This window comes from Hippopotamus amphibius, chromosome 6 (genome assembly GCF_030028045.1).
Source record: "Hippopotamus amphibius kiboko isolate mHipAmp2 chromosome 6, mHipAmp2.hap2, whole genome shotgun sequence".
Taxonomy (NCBI): Eukaryota; Metazoa; Chordata; class Mammalia; order Artiodactyla; family Hippopotamidae; genus Hippopotamus; species Hippopotamus amphibius.
In genome coordinates, this window is record NC_080191.1 from 51,504,932 (window position 1) to 51,522,165 (window position 17,234).

Genomic DNA, 17,234 nt, shown 5'->3' on the forward strand with positions numbered 1-17,234 from the left:
AGTATTCTTACCACTGTAGTGTACATGTGTGTATATATAAAGTATAATAAAATGAACGAATTATTAGGAGAGGGTAAACTGTCTTACTTTTAAAACAGATGCTTGAGGTTCGATTGTTATATGAGATAAGTGATGTGGAATCCCCAGAGGGTGACCAGGCACCACCTTTGCCAACACCAGTTGGGAGTGCCAATCCTCAGCCCATTCCTCCTCAGTCTCATCCTTCTACCAGTAGCAGTTCGTCTGATGGGCTTCGTGATAATGTCCCTTGTTTGAAGTAAGTTATCTAAAAATACAGGTGTTTTGGAAATTATCTTTTAATTTAGATAAATTGTAAGCATTAGTAAAGTGAAGTAACATTTTCCTGTGATGGAGTAAAATGACATAACCACATCTCTTGCTGTGTTTCACTGTGGTTAATCCAACTAATTTTTCTGTGTCACCGAGAGGAATATGATTGCATTCCATGATTTTATCCTTAAAGTACTAAGATTTGATCTCTGAACATACTGGTAGACCAGCCCATGCTTATGTCTTTCCTCTACATAAAGCTCAGTCTTCTAAATCCATCATTATTTTTTAGTCTGGATTTATATGTGGATCAAATGTATATTTAAGCTGTTTTTTCCACTCTGAAAATTCTGTTTTTTCGGTCGTTAGACATTCAGTTGTTTGGTAATCATTTTCTTGTGTTTTTCTGAATCTTCTCTAGCATCACAGTATTGTTATTTAAATGCCTTTATTGTGAAAATCCAGATTTGAATACATTTTACCTTTTTACAGGAATAAATTGGACAAAATTTATTTTTCCTTTTTTTCTGTCCAGTTTATATTATTGAGTGGTTAAATTTCATTTAAGCATATGAGCCTTAAATATGGCACAGAAAGAAAACAAAGAGGAAAGAGGTAAAATCATTGAAGGATTTCATGAAGACTTATTAAAAGTATTAAAGTACATTTACAGAGAAATCAGTTAGGGTGATGACTGAAAAGTGGTTGTGGAAAATGTCAGAGATTCAATACAAGAGTGGTGGGCAAAAGCCAGACTATAGTCAATTCAAGGTAGGGAGGGTGCTAAGAAAGACAATTCGCATTTGTTAAAAGAATCAGGCTTTATACTGTTTTGGCTTTAGATCTGCTAGAATCTTTTATTGGTGAATGGTTCAGCAGTTGCTGTGGAGAATGTGTAATTAAAAATGATTCACCCCAGAGATAAGGCAGATTTTTTTAATATCACATTCACTCATGATACAAACCTATAGAAAAGTATAGTTTTTTTTCATCTTCTTTGTATGTTTACATAAATTTGAATTTGTGTGTTCCATGCCAGTGGTTCTCTAATGGGGATAATTTTGCTCCTCGGAATGTGTTTGGCAATGTCTGGAGACATTATTTGTCACAACTGGAAGAAGGGGTGCTATTGGCTCTAGTGTGTAGAGGCCAGGGATGTTGCAGAACATCCTACAGTGTGCAAGACAGTGCCCCACAACAAAGAATGACCCAGCTCAGAATGTCAGTAGTGCCAAGGATGAGAGACTGATCTGACCTAATGAATATAAGCGTTGAGGTTAAGCAACTATCCATACATTCTCAGAAAGGTCTCAGGTTTCTCCTCTCTTTTCCTCTCCTGCTCCCTCTCTCCCCCCAAAACCCCCACTCTCTCCTCTCCTCCCCCTCCCCCTTCCCTTTTCCCTTCCTTTCTCTCTCATGTATATCTATCTACACACACTTCCTTTCTGCCACAGTCTGGCATATGTTTAGAGAGAATAAGACTTGGAAACAAAAGAATTCTACATCTTTCCCTTGTATTACTTACTCTGTACTACTTTAAAATTAAATTTGAAAAATTTTTATTAATGCCATTTCTTCTGATTTTAATGTGTATTTCTCCTGCTTTTTGTTAAACTTAATTTTTATAAGCATATAAAGTCAATTTGTCTTTGAGGTTTATTTTGGTAACATTTTTGATAACAAGTTTGAGATTTTTGTCTAAAATCCACATATTCACTAGCATTTATTAACTTCACATTGTCACAATCTCAAAAGCCAAATTTTAAAAGTCAAAAATAGGGCTTCCTAGGTGGCGTAGTGGTTAAGAATCCACCTGCCAATGCAGGGGACACAGGTTCGATCCCTGCTCCAGGAGGATCCCACATGCCACGGAGCAACTAAGCCCGTGTGCCAAAAAAACAAAAAAAAAAACAAAATAAAAGTCAGAAATATAACTAAATTGAGGTGAAAATAACTAATACTTAGATTTTTTTCTTTGTTTTTTATACAAAATGTTTTTGTACATAATTAAGTTGGGGGGAGTTTTTTTTTTTCTATTGAAGTACAGTTGATTTACAATGTTGTGTTAATCTCTGCTGTACAGCAAAATGTTTCAGTTATACATGGATATATTCTTTTTTTTTAATATTCTTTTCCATTATGGTTTATCATAGGATATTAAATGTAGTTCCCTGTGCTATGCAATAGGACCTTGTTGTTTACCCAGTCTATATATAATAGCTTACAGCTGCTAACCCCAACCTCCCACTCCATCCCTTCCTGTACATAATTGTTTTTTGAAGAAAACAATTTTTAAAATTGTTTTAAAAGCAGCTATTTGGTTTACTCCTTTTACCAATAAAATTTTGTTTTTATGGAAGTATTTTAATTGTGCTTTTGCAGGGTATTAGTCCAAACAGACAAATTGTTTTGAAACTGCAAAGCTTCCAAACATTATTTTGACATTTAAAATACATTTGTACAAATTATGGAGCTTTTTATAATAGTTCAAAACTTTGTCTTTAAAAAGTAAACAAATTAATTTGTGTATATTAAAAACATTAAAATGATAACTTGCATATAATCATTGTAGACCACCATTTTGTATTTTTAAAATCTAACATATTTCATCATTTCTTGATGTGGTTTCTAATTTTTTACCAATTGGGGATTTTTCAGCAGGTTTGACATATTTTTACTTAAGAACTTTTTTGTTTCTTCATACTAAGTAAAATAAGAATTCCATGACTTCTGTGTGTCTTTATCACTTACATTTAAATGTACCCATATATGCACTTCTAAAATTATCCCTGAATGGCTGTTCCTGCGCTTGAGATTCTAATGTGCACATTAAATATGCCAGAGGGAGGGTAGACACTTCCTTGAACCTTATCTGATTCATACAGGGAGAAACTAGCACACTCAGACTCTGCAGGCTATGCTTATGTCAACAGAGGTTGTCTCTGGTGGAGATTAAATGCTACTCAGTCCTTATTTTTGTCTTTTGAGATGGATGGCTGAGCCGATCAGTGGGAGTTTCCCTGAGGAAAAGCAGAACTTCTGCTTCAGCCAGTGTACAGTTCTGAGTGTATTAACTTGCAGAATTCGCACAGGCAGATGGGACTGCAACTCAGTTCGTTTCAGGCATACCCTCAGTAATTCATGTTTACTCTGAAAATTTGACAACACCCTGACCCTTTTCTTACCTAGAGTGAGTCTAGCACATATGACAGCAAAGTCTGGTGTCATGGTGTTCTTCACTAGAAGCACCAACTAAATGATCCAAAGCGTTCTCTGAGTTTAGTGTCAGGAGATTGAACATTGAATAGACTTCCTGCTGTCCTTCCTTTATACACTCACTCCAAGGCAGGAGCCTCAAGAATTGTTGGAGTAACCAGGCTTTGTATGTGTTTTACAAGAATTACTGGAGAGAGTCTGTACAATCAAAACTGTTCTCACCTCAAAATTAAAGTAGATTTTTTTTAATGGTAAAAGTAGTCACACAAATAAAGTAGTCACACACAAATAAATTGCTCACATTTTTAGAAGATTTTATCTTCCAAATTCACTTAAAGTTTACAAGTAACTTTATTCCTTAGAAGGTCTCACATTTACACACCCCTCCTTCACTCCCTCTAACATGCTTACAACAATTTTAACCAGTGTAAGTTTTGTATGAACTCACTCAATGTAAATGAGTATAAATGTTTGCTGAATAGCTCACTTGAAAACCCTACCATCACCTCAAAGTTACCACATATTTCTCTAAAACTAGCTCTTCATCCTGACATCTTTTCTCTTTCTTTTTTTCTTTTTTGGAACTTAGAATCACTGTCTTCTTTTCCTCCTCTCCTGTACCTCTGATCAGCCTCCAGTTCATTCATTCATTCAGTAAATATTGAGTACCTCCTCTGCTGGAGTATTATAAGTAACTGCAAGGTATCTACCTTAATGGAATTTATGAGCCTTTTTGAGACTTAATTCATGTGTTTCAAATCTACCTTATTTCACATCACAAGAATCCCAGGAACTTCCTTATGGATCTCCATATTCTACTTCGTCTTGCATACCTCTACAGTTAATCTTCCCAAAATATTTCTTATAAATCTTCACTGGCTTTTAATTCTTTAATAATGAAAATATATTACTTTTGTATAATTTGACCATTGACAAAGCTATTTCATAGGCACTCACAGTGTCCTCACACTGTGATTAGGTAGTAATATTCCCACTTTTTAGACAGGAAGATGACTAGAAAGTACCAGAACCAAGACTCAAACCCTAGCTTTTTGAGAACCCAGAGTTCTTTCTACCAACATCAATCCTTTGCAACCTTAAAAACCCTCTAAAGTCTGGCCCTGGCCTATCTCACTGTAGTGATTTTTTTTTACTGTTACTACACATACCTTCCACTGTGACCAAACTTACATACTTGTTAATCTTTGACTATGGGTTTCCGACTGCTTTATCTTGTTTGCATATTTTTTGCAAAAGCAATTTTTTTAACACTATACAGCAGTTATTGGGGGAAGAGTCTGTGCAATCAAAAATACTACCAATTCAAAGTCAAAATAGATTTTTTTTTAATAGTAATAGTGGTTATACACTATACAAAAATAAATTGCTCACTTTTTTTATACTTTTTCCTTAACTCCTTATGGTTTGGGCCAGTTTGCATTTAGTTATACCATGCCTTTTTCAAGTTTCAAGCCTACTTTTCTAACTCGGATTTTTTTCTCTAAGCTGGTTTTGTTTTTCCTCTTAATACCTAGGCTGCTGCTTCTCTTCATTCTACTCCCCATCCTTCCCTGCTCATCTCGTCTTTCTCTACCCACTTCTCCCCTTCTCCCTTCCCTCCCCAATTTATATGTGGAATTTACATATGATGTCTTAATTTTATTTATCTATGTGTTTCATGTCCAATTAGATTAAATGACTCTAGAAGACAGGATTCTGATTTTTACATTTTTTACATCATATAGTTACATATATAAAGTTATTTTTTGTATGGTTATTTATACATGACTTTATAATTACATAGGCTAATAAGATAATTGAAGATGTGTTGAAAGGTAACATGTTTTCTTTTCTTACAGAGTTAAAAATTCCCCACTTAAACAGTCTCCAGGTTATCAGACTGAGTTAGTTATTCAGTTGGTATGGGTGGGTGGAGAACCACCACAACAAATAACCAGTCTGGCAGTTAATTCCTCCTATGGACTGTAAGTATAATTTATGTGTTTCTCCGTCTCTTCATCATATTTCCATGCATTTTTATATTTTAAAAAACAAAATGGATGATCTTTATTATAGTATCACTTAAAAAGATGTTGTATAACTTTTATCTCAGACCAAATTCAGTGATTATTGGGAATATAATTCTGTTTTGAATAATTTACTCTGGATATGCTTATACTAATTCCTGATCTAAAGTTAAATACCTCATGCACCAGTGAATCTATCCTCTCCTGGATGTACTCTGAGAAATAATTTCCTTGTTAATATTTGATGTAATGAAGACCTAACAACATCAACGAGGAAGACTATGTTCTAAATTGATTCTGTAAATGTTGAACCATAGCTGTATAATTTGTTCTTTCTCCTTCCATAGTTAACTTGTATAAATTGTAAAGGCATAGTAATGGTTTAGTATTCATCTATACTACAGTGTATTTTTATTTATCAATTCATGCCTTAAAGTATATAGTGTTAGTAGTACATACTTTTTATTATAATAGGATAGATTTATAAAGTATTTGTTTTGAAAATCAACATTGTGGTATAAGAGAAACCACATGCTAACACTTCAGTCCAGGACTATTTATCATGTGTAGGTCACTGTCTCCTTCCCTGATTCTAGCCCTAGGGACTCATTCATCTTTCTTCTTCCTCCTTATAGCTACTACCACCTACTCTATTTTGCGGTTGTGCGCCCAGCTAAGACTGGATATAGTCTGAGATAGTCTTCTCTAATGTCTTTTATTTGCTACCCCACAATGTAGGAATACAAACGTTTCCTTTTTTATTATTACTACCCACAGCCATAAGAGAAACAAATAGGGAATAAGAAAAAGAACCAGTAGAAAGTTTCAACGGAAGTTGCAAATCAGTTGATCACAGGCCTCACTGGGCTCACGATTGTATTTCGTTTAGCATTTTTTGCGTATTTTTTAAATTTGAACTAGTTGCCAAGGCTATTTAATGTGAAATTCCATATTTAGAGCTTTAATTGAAAAATTTGTTTATCTGGCCCTTGTCTCCATTCCTAGTCGGCAGTAGTCAACAGGAACTGAGTTGAAGCTTCCCTTCTTTAGATGCGTGGTCCACCCTCCAGTTCACCACAGTCCTGTTTTACTTACTTATATAGCCCCTTATATATTTTAGTTTTCAACTCCTGACTTAAGGGATCTTAAGAGGATAAAATTCCTTTATTCACAGTTGCTTTATTCATAGTTGGTTTGTACTTTCCAACTCATAATTAAGAAGCTATTTGGAATACTCCAAAGATTTCTGCTTTCTACTTTTTATTCTTGACTGTAGGGATTACCAAAACTTTTGCAAAGGTATAATCCCCTACTTCCCTAGTGGAAGGGAATGTCTTCCCCTGAGGGGTTCAAAATACTCCTAAATCAGAATAATAGATGTCATATTGGCTAGTGTGGGGATTTATGTCTCTGGTTAAATTTCAGCTTCTATGCCAAATTTTTTCCATATTGATTTGTAATCATTGTCTACAGGAGATCTTCAAAGTTCCATCAGAAAAGCGTATGTAACCTATATTTGCTTTGTCCATGATAGTGTTTTGTTTCAAAAGGAATTTTCTTAAAGATCCATCATGCTTTTTTAGTCCTGTAGACTGCAATACATTTTCTTTTAACTCTTTTTTTGTGCTAAAATATTTGCTCTTTTCCCATTCCTAGGGTAGTTTTTGGCAATTGTAATGGCATCGCAATGGTTGACTACCTCCAGAAAGCAGTACTCCTCAACCTGGGCACTATTGAATTATATGGCTCTAATGATCCTTATCGGAGAGAACCCCGATCTCCTCGTAAATCTCGACAACCTTCAGGAGGTAAAAAGAAAAAAATCCTGAGCTTTAGGATTTCCATAAATGCTGAATTACTTCTGTGACTATAAGTACTTCCGTTAGGTAAATAGCTTGTCTGATTCTGTCTGTTTGTATAAACTGTATATCAGCCTTCTTTTTTGTTTTGTATTGTTATTTGCTTATGCTTTAGTTTTTAATATTCTAGGATTTTATTTAACATTGGGAAAGAACCACAGTTTCAAACTTCTTTAGCTAAATTATAATGACAGGAAAATTTGTCTCATTATCGCAGAACAAAAGTTAATTTCACAGTTCTGTCCCTTTTATTGTTAGTATTGTGAGACCAACAGTTTATTATTTTGACAACTTAATTCAAAGGAATCATTTTCCATGTGGGGAAAAAAAAATGTAGATGCAAAAGTGAATTTGAACTCTATGAAATATAGCATCCTCAGACAGCTTTGCTTCAGTGTAAGCCCAGATCCATTAAGAACTCTCTCCATTGCATTCTTTGGTGTTTGCTAGGTAATTAGTCTTATTTTAAATGTTTTAGTACTAATTCTTCATGGAATATGTGTACAGTTAGATGTTTATAATAGTACTCCTCACCTTTTTTTTTCCCAAACCTCATGGCACACACAGAAAATGGCATTGCATCTCTGACATATAAGGATATATTAATGAGGCCTCCAGCAATACCTGGCCCCTGGGCTCTGGAGTCCCCAGGACCTGCCCATCTGGACTAGGGATTGAGGGGAACTCCATCTGGGGCAGACTTAACCTAACCCATTTGCAGAATGCCATTGGAAAGCTCTGATCTGTACTTCCTAACTCAATCTCTCTGAATTAAAATTCTTTCTGAGATTCATTTCTCCACTGCTTTTAGGACATTAGTAGCTGATACGAAATACTTCTCATAATTCACAAGAGAAGAAAAGAAAAAGGTGATGGGATGTAGACCTTACTATCATTTTGGTGATAGTCAAATTTTTTTTTTTCTGTTTTTATTTGTGTGGTCATTTTGTCATGTGTTATCTTCAGCAGAAATTGTTGTCCCAACCATACCATTCTAGTATCTTTGTCTTCTTTTTTTTTCCTTCTGCTTTTCGTTGCTTCACTAAGGTATGCTGATTGTGACTTCTTGCATGTGTGGCGTTTCTAGCTTATATTCTGAATCTGTGAAAAAACTCCGTTCTTCTTTTTTAAGTAAGTTACTTATTCCATGTCAGTAAAGTCATGACAGTGTATTTTGTCTGTAAAATTTTTTTCTCGTTTATTTTTAAAAGAGCCTATTAAAGTATCCTATATCTAAAATAATATAGTCATTACTTAATAGTTCATCTCGTAATATGTATATGGAAACAGCTATTGAAATGTTTGTGTCCCAATCAGTTTCTTTATAAAGCAAAGAAACTAATATTTAGTGTCAGAAAGTTAAACATTGTCTTGGTAGAGGAGTGGTAAAAGTTTTATTATTCCTGAAATTAATTAATTTCTTTTCTTGTTGTAGTTTACATAAAATTACTAGAAATTAAATACCTAAATTCATCCAAGGATAGAGACCAATTCTACCTTGTGATTTTAAATGTTGTTTAAATCCCATTGCATCCAACTTTATTTTGTAGTAAACCTTATAATATTATTCATATTATTATTTGCTTCATTTTGTATTGAAGACTTACACATTTAGGCATAGGAGAACTACTTGAGTTTTCATCAGTTTAAGATATTTACTTAACGTTGTTAGGCTCAGTTGAACAATATTTAGGATTATGTTTTAAATAAAAATTAAAAGTCATTTTAAAACATACTTTAACATTTTAAGAATATTTGTGCCTAACTTCTAAAATATATTATTTATATTTCAAATAAAATCAAATATAGAATAATTGGTGCTAAAGTTCTTCAGTGGGATTGAGAAAAACATGATATTTTTGCTAAAGTGTATATTCTATAATATGTTTTGAAGTGTAGCCCAAATACCATGAAATTGTTCTTCTATCTTTTGTAATAAATCAATATGAATGGAGAGGGTTTTTTTGCTACTAATAGGTGCTAATATATTTTCATAAAGAATAAGGTGGCACTCATGAAATCATTTTCTAAGATAAAACATTACTGTTTAAGTTTAAATGTTTTATATCTGTATTAAACTACACTTGAACTATTGACTGAAATACTTCAGTATTTTCATAGTAAAAATTACGGAACTGTCACAGGGACAGGTAGTTATGAAGTATTTCAACTCCCTGTATATATCTGCTGATAGTCTGAATTCTGTTAAAAGTGATAACGTGTTAATATATGTCTTTTGCTGGCCACTTTTTCATTCAGTCAAGGGCACAAAAAAGGAAATTTCTGTTCTGAATATAATATCTAATTAATGGTGCGAAAGTAATAGATACATGAGTAAAAGTACTTACTTAGTCTTGGAAATAGATAAATATAGAATTTAATAAAGAAAGAAATTAGAGGCATAAAGCTGTATATAGACTTTAGGAACGATATTTTCAAAAGTTACAGAGCGGAGGCTCTAAAAATGAAGTTTGGGGCTCTGCAATTGCAATTACTATCAAGTCTTCAATATTTTCAATAAGAAAGTAAAAGAGAAATAGCTATGGAGCCCAGTAGTATTAGTTGAAATTTCTGTCTTTGTGTTTCGTATAAGAAATGAAAGAGACTATATAAGAAATAAGGGATACAGTCAAGGGTGGATAAAAATGTTGCATAGATCAGTAAGTACTGTGTTGAATTAAGGCTGAACTCCCCAAATGGGAAATATAGCAAAAGGTTTGGTTACAGTGAAAATATAGTTAAGGAAGCATTAGGACACAACTTTAGGGATGATTTGCAGTGATAGTTGAAAAACAGAGTCTAGAACTAAATCACTTTGTTTCTCAACTCTCCATTAAGAATGATTTTTCTCTCTGGAAATTATGAAAAATAATAAAGAGGAATTAAAGTCTAAGCCACATTATGCAAATAAGGCAAACCAAGCAATAATAAGATATCAGGAGAATTTGTAAAGAAAATTTGTAAATGGTACCCCCAATTGATGAAGGTCAAATATTTTACAAATCAGTAAATTTGATTTACAAGTCAGTCAAAATTCTAGAATGATTTGCTAAGTAGTTGATGCCTTATGTACATATTGAAAATAGAGATATCAATAGAAGTCAGCAGGAATTCACTGAAAGTAAGTTGTTCCAAAATCAGCATTACTTTTTTAATCTGGTAACTGCATCGATAGCTCATGGCAGCTTGTTGACATAATATTTCCTGAAGTTAACTGGATATTTGATAAAGAATTCCATGATGCTTTTGTGAACCAGACAGGTGGAAGTGACCTAAATACCTCGTTCAGTTTGGTGGTTGCAAGATTAAACCAAGAGTCAGCAAATTACTGTCTGCGGGCCAAATCTGGCCCACTGCCTGTTTTTGAAATACAGTTTTATTAGACCAGCACCATACTAATTTTCTTGCGTGTTAGCTATGGCTGCTTTTGTGCTTCAGTATTAGAGCTGAGTAATTGTAACAAATTGGCCCCCAAACCCAATGTGGACCTTCACAGAAAACATTTGCCAATTCCCAGGTTAAAGCATGGTACCTAGTGGGTCAATTTGTGGCCTGATATTAACTTGATGTAGTGTGCCTCAGTTAGTGGATATATTATACTGAATAATGTATGATTATGTTTTGTTGAATATTTTAATCAGTTAACTTCCTATTTAAACATTTGAAAGAGAAGGTGTGCTTATTTTTATTAAAAGGATGACTAATATATTTGATGGCAGAATAAAGACCCCAAAGGTAATTATGGGTAGAAATCATAAGCTTAAACCAGGGAAATGAAGTTTATCAGCAATAAAGTCCTGTGTTTAGATTATAAAGATAATTGCATGCATACAGAACAAAAAACTGGCTCAAGGAGTTCATGTGAACTTGCTTGAAGGTTTTGTTGTCAGTTTAGGCAGATTTGTGTTAAATCTCAGCACTCTTTTTATGTGTGTTGTATTAGAGAGCTACTCCGAGGCTCAGAGTGTTCAAAATGGAGGTGGTTACATCCTCACAAAGTTAGTGTAATCATTAAGTGAAAGGTCATATGTAATTTGCCTCATCTTGTGACTGAGATATTGTTGGCGTTCAAGTGGCTTTTCTGTTACCACAACTTAATGTATGCCAATAGTGTGACGTAACTGCTGAATATACTAGTGTGAGAAATACAGAAGATTTTTGTTATCCACTTATATTTCTTCCTCTTTTTAAAACAGGTTATACAGAAAACAAATTTGGCCCAAATGTACTCAAGAACTTCTTACCAGTAAAATTTCTATTACAGTGACAATGAAATGGACTGTCTCTAGATGTAATCAGGTGCTTGTCACTGAATAAGATATCTGAAACACTCAGTGCCTCAATTTCTTCTGTAAAATGAGGATAATACTGTCTACCTCATTGGCTTCAGTGAGAGTTAAATGTGTGAAGCACTTTGTAGTTGTTGGTTATTGCCAGCTAGCTAATTGGGTTGGGGTACATTTGGGCAAAACCTAGATAACTATATTGCTTGGAATATTTCTGGAAGGAAATCTGGTAGCAACAGAGAAAATGGATTAGATTATAGGCTATGAAATCTTTTCATATATAGTCATTCAATTATTCAACAAATATTTGTTGAGCACCTACCATGTACTATGCACTGTTACGGGTAATAAAAGAGACAAAAATCTCTGTCCTCCTAGAACTCACATTATACTGGAAAAGACAGAAGTTTTAAAAGATAAGTAATATATTGTAAGTTGTGTAATAATACCAAAGGGAAAAATAATTAAATGAGGAGGATTTGAAATATCAGTGACAAGGGTGTTACATTCTAAATAGAATATCTTGAGCAAAGATTTAAAGGAGACAGCTGTTATCCATGAGGATGTCCGTAGAGAGAACATTTCAAGCAGAGAAGAGCAAGTATAGTGTCTCAGAAGCAGTGTAACTGGTAAGTTCAAGGTTACAGTGAAGGTTAAGTGTGACTGAAGTAGAGAGTGTAAGGGAGATGGGCAAGTACATAGAAGGAGAGGAGATAAAGTCGAAGAGGTAATTGGATATACCATAGTCACATAATATGTACTATAGTCATGTACCATAGGATCATATACATCAACCAGTCATGTGGGATTGGACTTTTGCTTTTACCCTGAGTCAGATGGAAAGTATAGAAGGGGTTTTTACCTCATTTAGTGACTTAATATTTAGATTAAATTATCACTATCATACTTTTTAATTTAAACTTCCTAAATGTTTCTTCCTAGGCTATTTTAAGAAAGGGAATTACATCTCATACTACATTTTTTATAGAGTTTAGTAGCAGTTGACAAAATACCAAAGGCTAAAAATTTCAAAATTGATTATTTTTATTCAATACCAGGCTCATTGTAATACTGGAATATATTATCACTACTGTTTATTTATTTAATTGAGGTATGATTGACATAGAACATTATATTAGTTTCATGTATACAATATAATGATTTGATATTTATATACAGTGCAGAATGATTTCCACAGTAAGTCTAGTTAACATCTGTCACCTTACATAGTTTAAAAAAATTTTTTTTTGTGAGAACTTTTAAGATCTGCTCTTTTAGCAACTTTCAGATGTGCAATACAGTATTATTAACTGTTGTCATCATGTTATTCATTACATCTGCATAACATTTTTTTTATAACTGGAAGTTTGTACCTTTTGACCCCCTTCACCCATTTCTCCTCCCATCCCCCACCACCTCTGGCAACCATCAATCCTTTCAGATTCCACATACAGGTAAGATCATACGTATTTGTCTTTCACTGCCTGACTTACTTCACTTAACATAATGCCCTCAAGGTCCGTCCACATTATCACAAGTGGCACAATTTCATTCATTTTTATGGCTGAATAATATTCCACTGTATATGTATTAACTCCTTTTTTCATCTATGCATCCACCAGTGGACACTTAAGATCGTTTCCTTATATCACTACTATTTAAAGACCTGCTATCTTAATATTTTATCAAGAAAAAGTTTATTTATATATACAAATATTTTGTCAGAGATTAATAAATGCATGCCTGTAATTATATCTGTCATCTTAGAACTGTAAAGGCTAGTTTTATTTTTTTTCCGGAATCATTAGTTTGATGAAAGTATAAAGAAAAAAAAAAAACTGTTAGTCATTCGAAAGCTTCCTATCCAATGAAGACAAATAATGTATAGTTCAAAATAGAAAAGACTCCTCGTAAACCCAATTCAGCACTCAGTGTTCTCTAAACGTTACTGTAAGAGCTTTCTTAGGAACTGTAGAGATTGTGATGTCATGAATTTTACCAAAGAAATAGAAAAGCAGATACTGGTCATTCGTGCACATATGTCAGTGTAATACCTGAAAACTTCTGAGACCTAGACGTGCATCCACTTGTCTGTTGCCCAGCTTTCCCAAGCTCCTGGTGTGTATTTATTTGTAATTTTTAAATAATTTGCAAGAATTCTTTTCATTTCAACCTCCAAGCAGATTAATTTCCATATTGTTTATTTTGCATATTGCCATATCTTTTAGTTTTTGTCTGTAGCATAAAATACCTTGCTAGGGTTTCTCCTAAGAATTTAGGCCATCCTGTAAGACAGATTAGTTTTATAATGATTTCATATGTATCTGTGAAAAGAAAGTATTTCTTTAGAGCTCTTTTAAAAATATGATAGTATAGTTTTTAAGAGTTACAGCCCTACAAGATAAGTAATCTGCAACACAGGCATACCTCAGAGATATTACAGGTTCGGTTCCAAACCACCACATTAAAGCAAATATGGCAATAACGCAAGTCACATGTATTTCTTTGGTTTCCCAGTGCATATAAAAGTTATGTTTACACTGTACTATAGTCTGTTAAGTTTGCAGTAGCATTATGTCTAAAACAACACAATGTACAGACCTTGATTTTAAAATACTTTATTACTAAAAAATCTAACAAACCATTATCTGAGTTTTCAGCAAGTCATAATCTTTTTGCTGGTGGAGGGTCCTGACTGATCAGGGTGGTGGTTGCTGAAGGTTGGGGTGGGTATGACAATTTCTTAAAATAAGACAAAAGTGAAGCTTGCTGCATTGACTGATTATTCCTTTCATGATTGATTTCTCTGTAGCATGCAGTTCTGTTTGATAGCATTTTACTCACAATTGAACTTCTTTCAAACTTGGAGTCAACCCTCTCAAACCCTGCCTCTACTTTATCAACTAAGTTTATGTAATGTTCTAAATCCTTCGTTCTCATTTCAACAATCTTCCTTGCATCTTCACCAGGAGTAGATTTCATCTCAAGAAACCAGTTTCTTTGTTTGTAAGAAGCAACTCCTCATCTGTTAAAGTTTTATCATGAGATTGTGGCAATTCAGTCCCATCTTTGGACTCCCTTTCAATTCTAGTTCTTGTGCTATTTCCACCAGATCTGCAGTTGCATCCACTAAAGTCTTGAACTTCTCAAAGTCATCCATGAGGTTTGGAGTCAACTTCTTCCAAACTCCTGTTAATGTTGGTATTTTGACCTCTTCCCATGAATCAAAATGTTCTTAATGGCATCTAGAATGGTGAATCATTTCCTTAAGGTTTTTGTTTGTTTATTTGTTTGTTTTTAGCTCTTTATTGGAATATAATTGCTTTACACTGTTGTGCCAGTTTTTGCTATACAACAAAGTGAATCAGCTGTATTTATACACATACCACATATCCCCTCCCTCCCGCGAATCCCTCCCACTCTCCCTATCCCACCCCTCTAAGGCATCACCCATCATCGAGTTGATCTCCCTGTGTTATACAGCAGCTTCCCACTCGCTGTTTATTTTACATTTGGTAGTTTACATATGTCAGTACTACTCTCTCACTTTGCCCCAGCTTCCCCTTCGCCCCCCATCCCATGTCCTCAAGTCCATTCTCTACATCTGCATCTTTATTCTTGCCCTGCCATTGGGTTCATCAGTACCATTTTTTTAGATTCTATATATATGAGTTAGCATATGGTATTTTTTTTTCTGGCTTACTTTGCTCTGTATGACACGCTAGATCCATCCACCTCACTACAAATAACTCACTATCATTCCTTTTTATGGCTGAGTAATATTCCATCATATATATGTGCCACATCATCTTTACTCATTCATCTGTTCATGGGCATTTAGGTTGCTTCCATGTCCTGACTATTGTAGACAGTGCTGCAATGAACATTGTGGTACATGTTTCTTTTTTGGATTGTGGTTTTCTCAGGGTATATGCCCAGGAGTGGGATTACTGGATCATATGGTAGTTCTATTTGTAGTTTTTTAAGGCACCTCCATACTGTTTTCCATAGTGGCTGTACCAATTTACATTCCCACCAATAGTGCAGGAGGGTTCCCTTTTCTCCACACCCTCTCCAGCATTTATTGTTTCTAGATTTTTTGATGATGGCCATTCTGACCAGTGTGAGGGGAGACCTCATTGTGGCTTTGACTTACATTTCTCTCCATAAGGTTTTCAGTTGACTTTGCTCAGATTCATCAGCGGAATCACTGTCTATGGCAGCTATAGCCTTATAAAATGTATTTCTTAAATAATAAGATGTGAAAGTTGAAATTACTTCTTGATCCATGAGCCGCAGAAAGGATGTAGGCAGCCATGAAAACAACATTAATCTCATAGTACATCTCCATCAGAGCTTTTGGGTAACCAGGTGCATTGTCAATGAGCAGTAATATTTTGAAAGGAATCTTTCTGAGCAGTAGATCTCAACAGTGGGCTTAAAAGATTCAATAAACCGTGTTATAAACAGATGTGCTGTCATCCAGGCTTTGTTGTTCCATGTATGGAGCACAGGCAGAGTAGATTCAACATAATTCTTAAGGACCCTAGGATTTTCAGAATGGTAAATGAGCATTGGCTTCAATTTCAAGTCACCAGCTGTATAACCCCTAACAAGGGAGTCAGCCTGTCCTTTGAAGCTTTGAAGCCAGGCGTTAACTTCTCCTCTCTAGCTATGCAAGTCCTAGATGGCATCTTCCGTAGAAGGCTGTTTTGTCTACGTTGAAAATCTGTTGTCTGGTATAGCGCCTTCATTAATTATCTTACTAGATCTTCTGGATAACTTGCTGCTACTTCTACATCAGGGACTTGCTGCTTCACTCTGCACTTCTATGTAATGGAGATGGTTTCTTTCCTTAAACCTCATGAACCAGCCTCTGCCAGCTTCAAACTTTTCTGCGGCTTCCCCACTTTTCTCGGTCTTCATAGAATTGAAGAGAGTTAGGGCCTTCCTCTGGATTAGGTTTTGGGTTAAGGGAATGTTGTGGCTGATTTGATCTTCTATCTAGACCGCTGAAACTTTCTCCATATCAACATTAAGGCTGTTTCACTTTATCATTCATGTGTTCACAGAAGTAGTACCTTTAACTTCCTTCAAGAACTTTCCTTTATCAGTCCCTCCCATCAGGAAGCACACAGGAGGCTCCTAGATAGCTTCCTCCACAAGAGGGCAGACAACAGTATCAAGCAGTATAAGCAGTATTTCGTCTTGTGGAACTGAAAACCACAGCCACAGAAAGATACAGAAAATGAAAAAGCAGAGGACTTTGTACCAGATGAAGGGACAGGATAAAGCCCCAGAAAAACAACTAAATGAAGAGGAGATAGGCACCCTTCCAGAAAAAGAATTCAGAATAATGATGGTGAAGATGATCCAGGACTTTGAAAAAAGACTGGAGGCAAAGATCGAAAAGTTTACCAAAGACCTAGAAGAATTAAAGAACAAACAAACAGAGATATGCAACACAATAACTGAAATGAAAAATACACTAGAAGGAACCAATAGCAGATTAATGGAGGCAGAAGGGCGAATAAGTGACCTGGAAGACAGAATGG

General features: G+C 34.7%; 1 protein-coding gene across 6 annotated transcripts in view; it reads left to right on the plus strand.

The window, feature by feature from the left end:
- STXBP5 (syntaxin binding protein 5) overlaps positions 1–17,234 on the plus strand; it is a 177,540-nt gene that overhangs the window by 112,159 nt on the left and 48,147 nt on the right. For all 6 annotated transcript variants that reach the window (XM_057738146.1, XM_057738148.1, XM_057738149.1 and 3 more), the window contains exons 16-18: positions 99–277; positions 5,367–5,492; positions 7,191–7,342. In XM_057738146.1, coding sequence (XP_057594129.1) covers positions 99–277; positions 5,367–5,492; positions 7,191–7,342 — 457 coding nt within the window. The remainder of the gene's footprint in view (positions 1–98; positions 278–5,366; positions 5,493–7,190; positions 7,343–17,234) is intronic.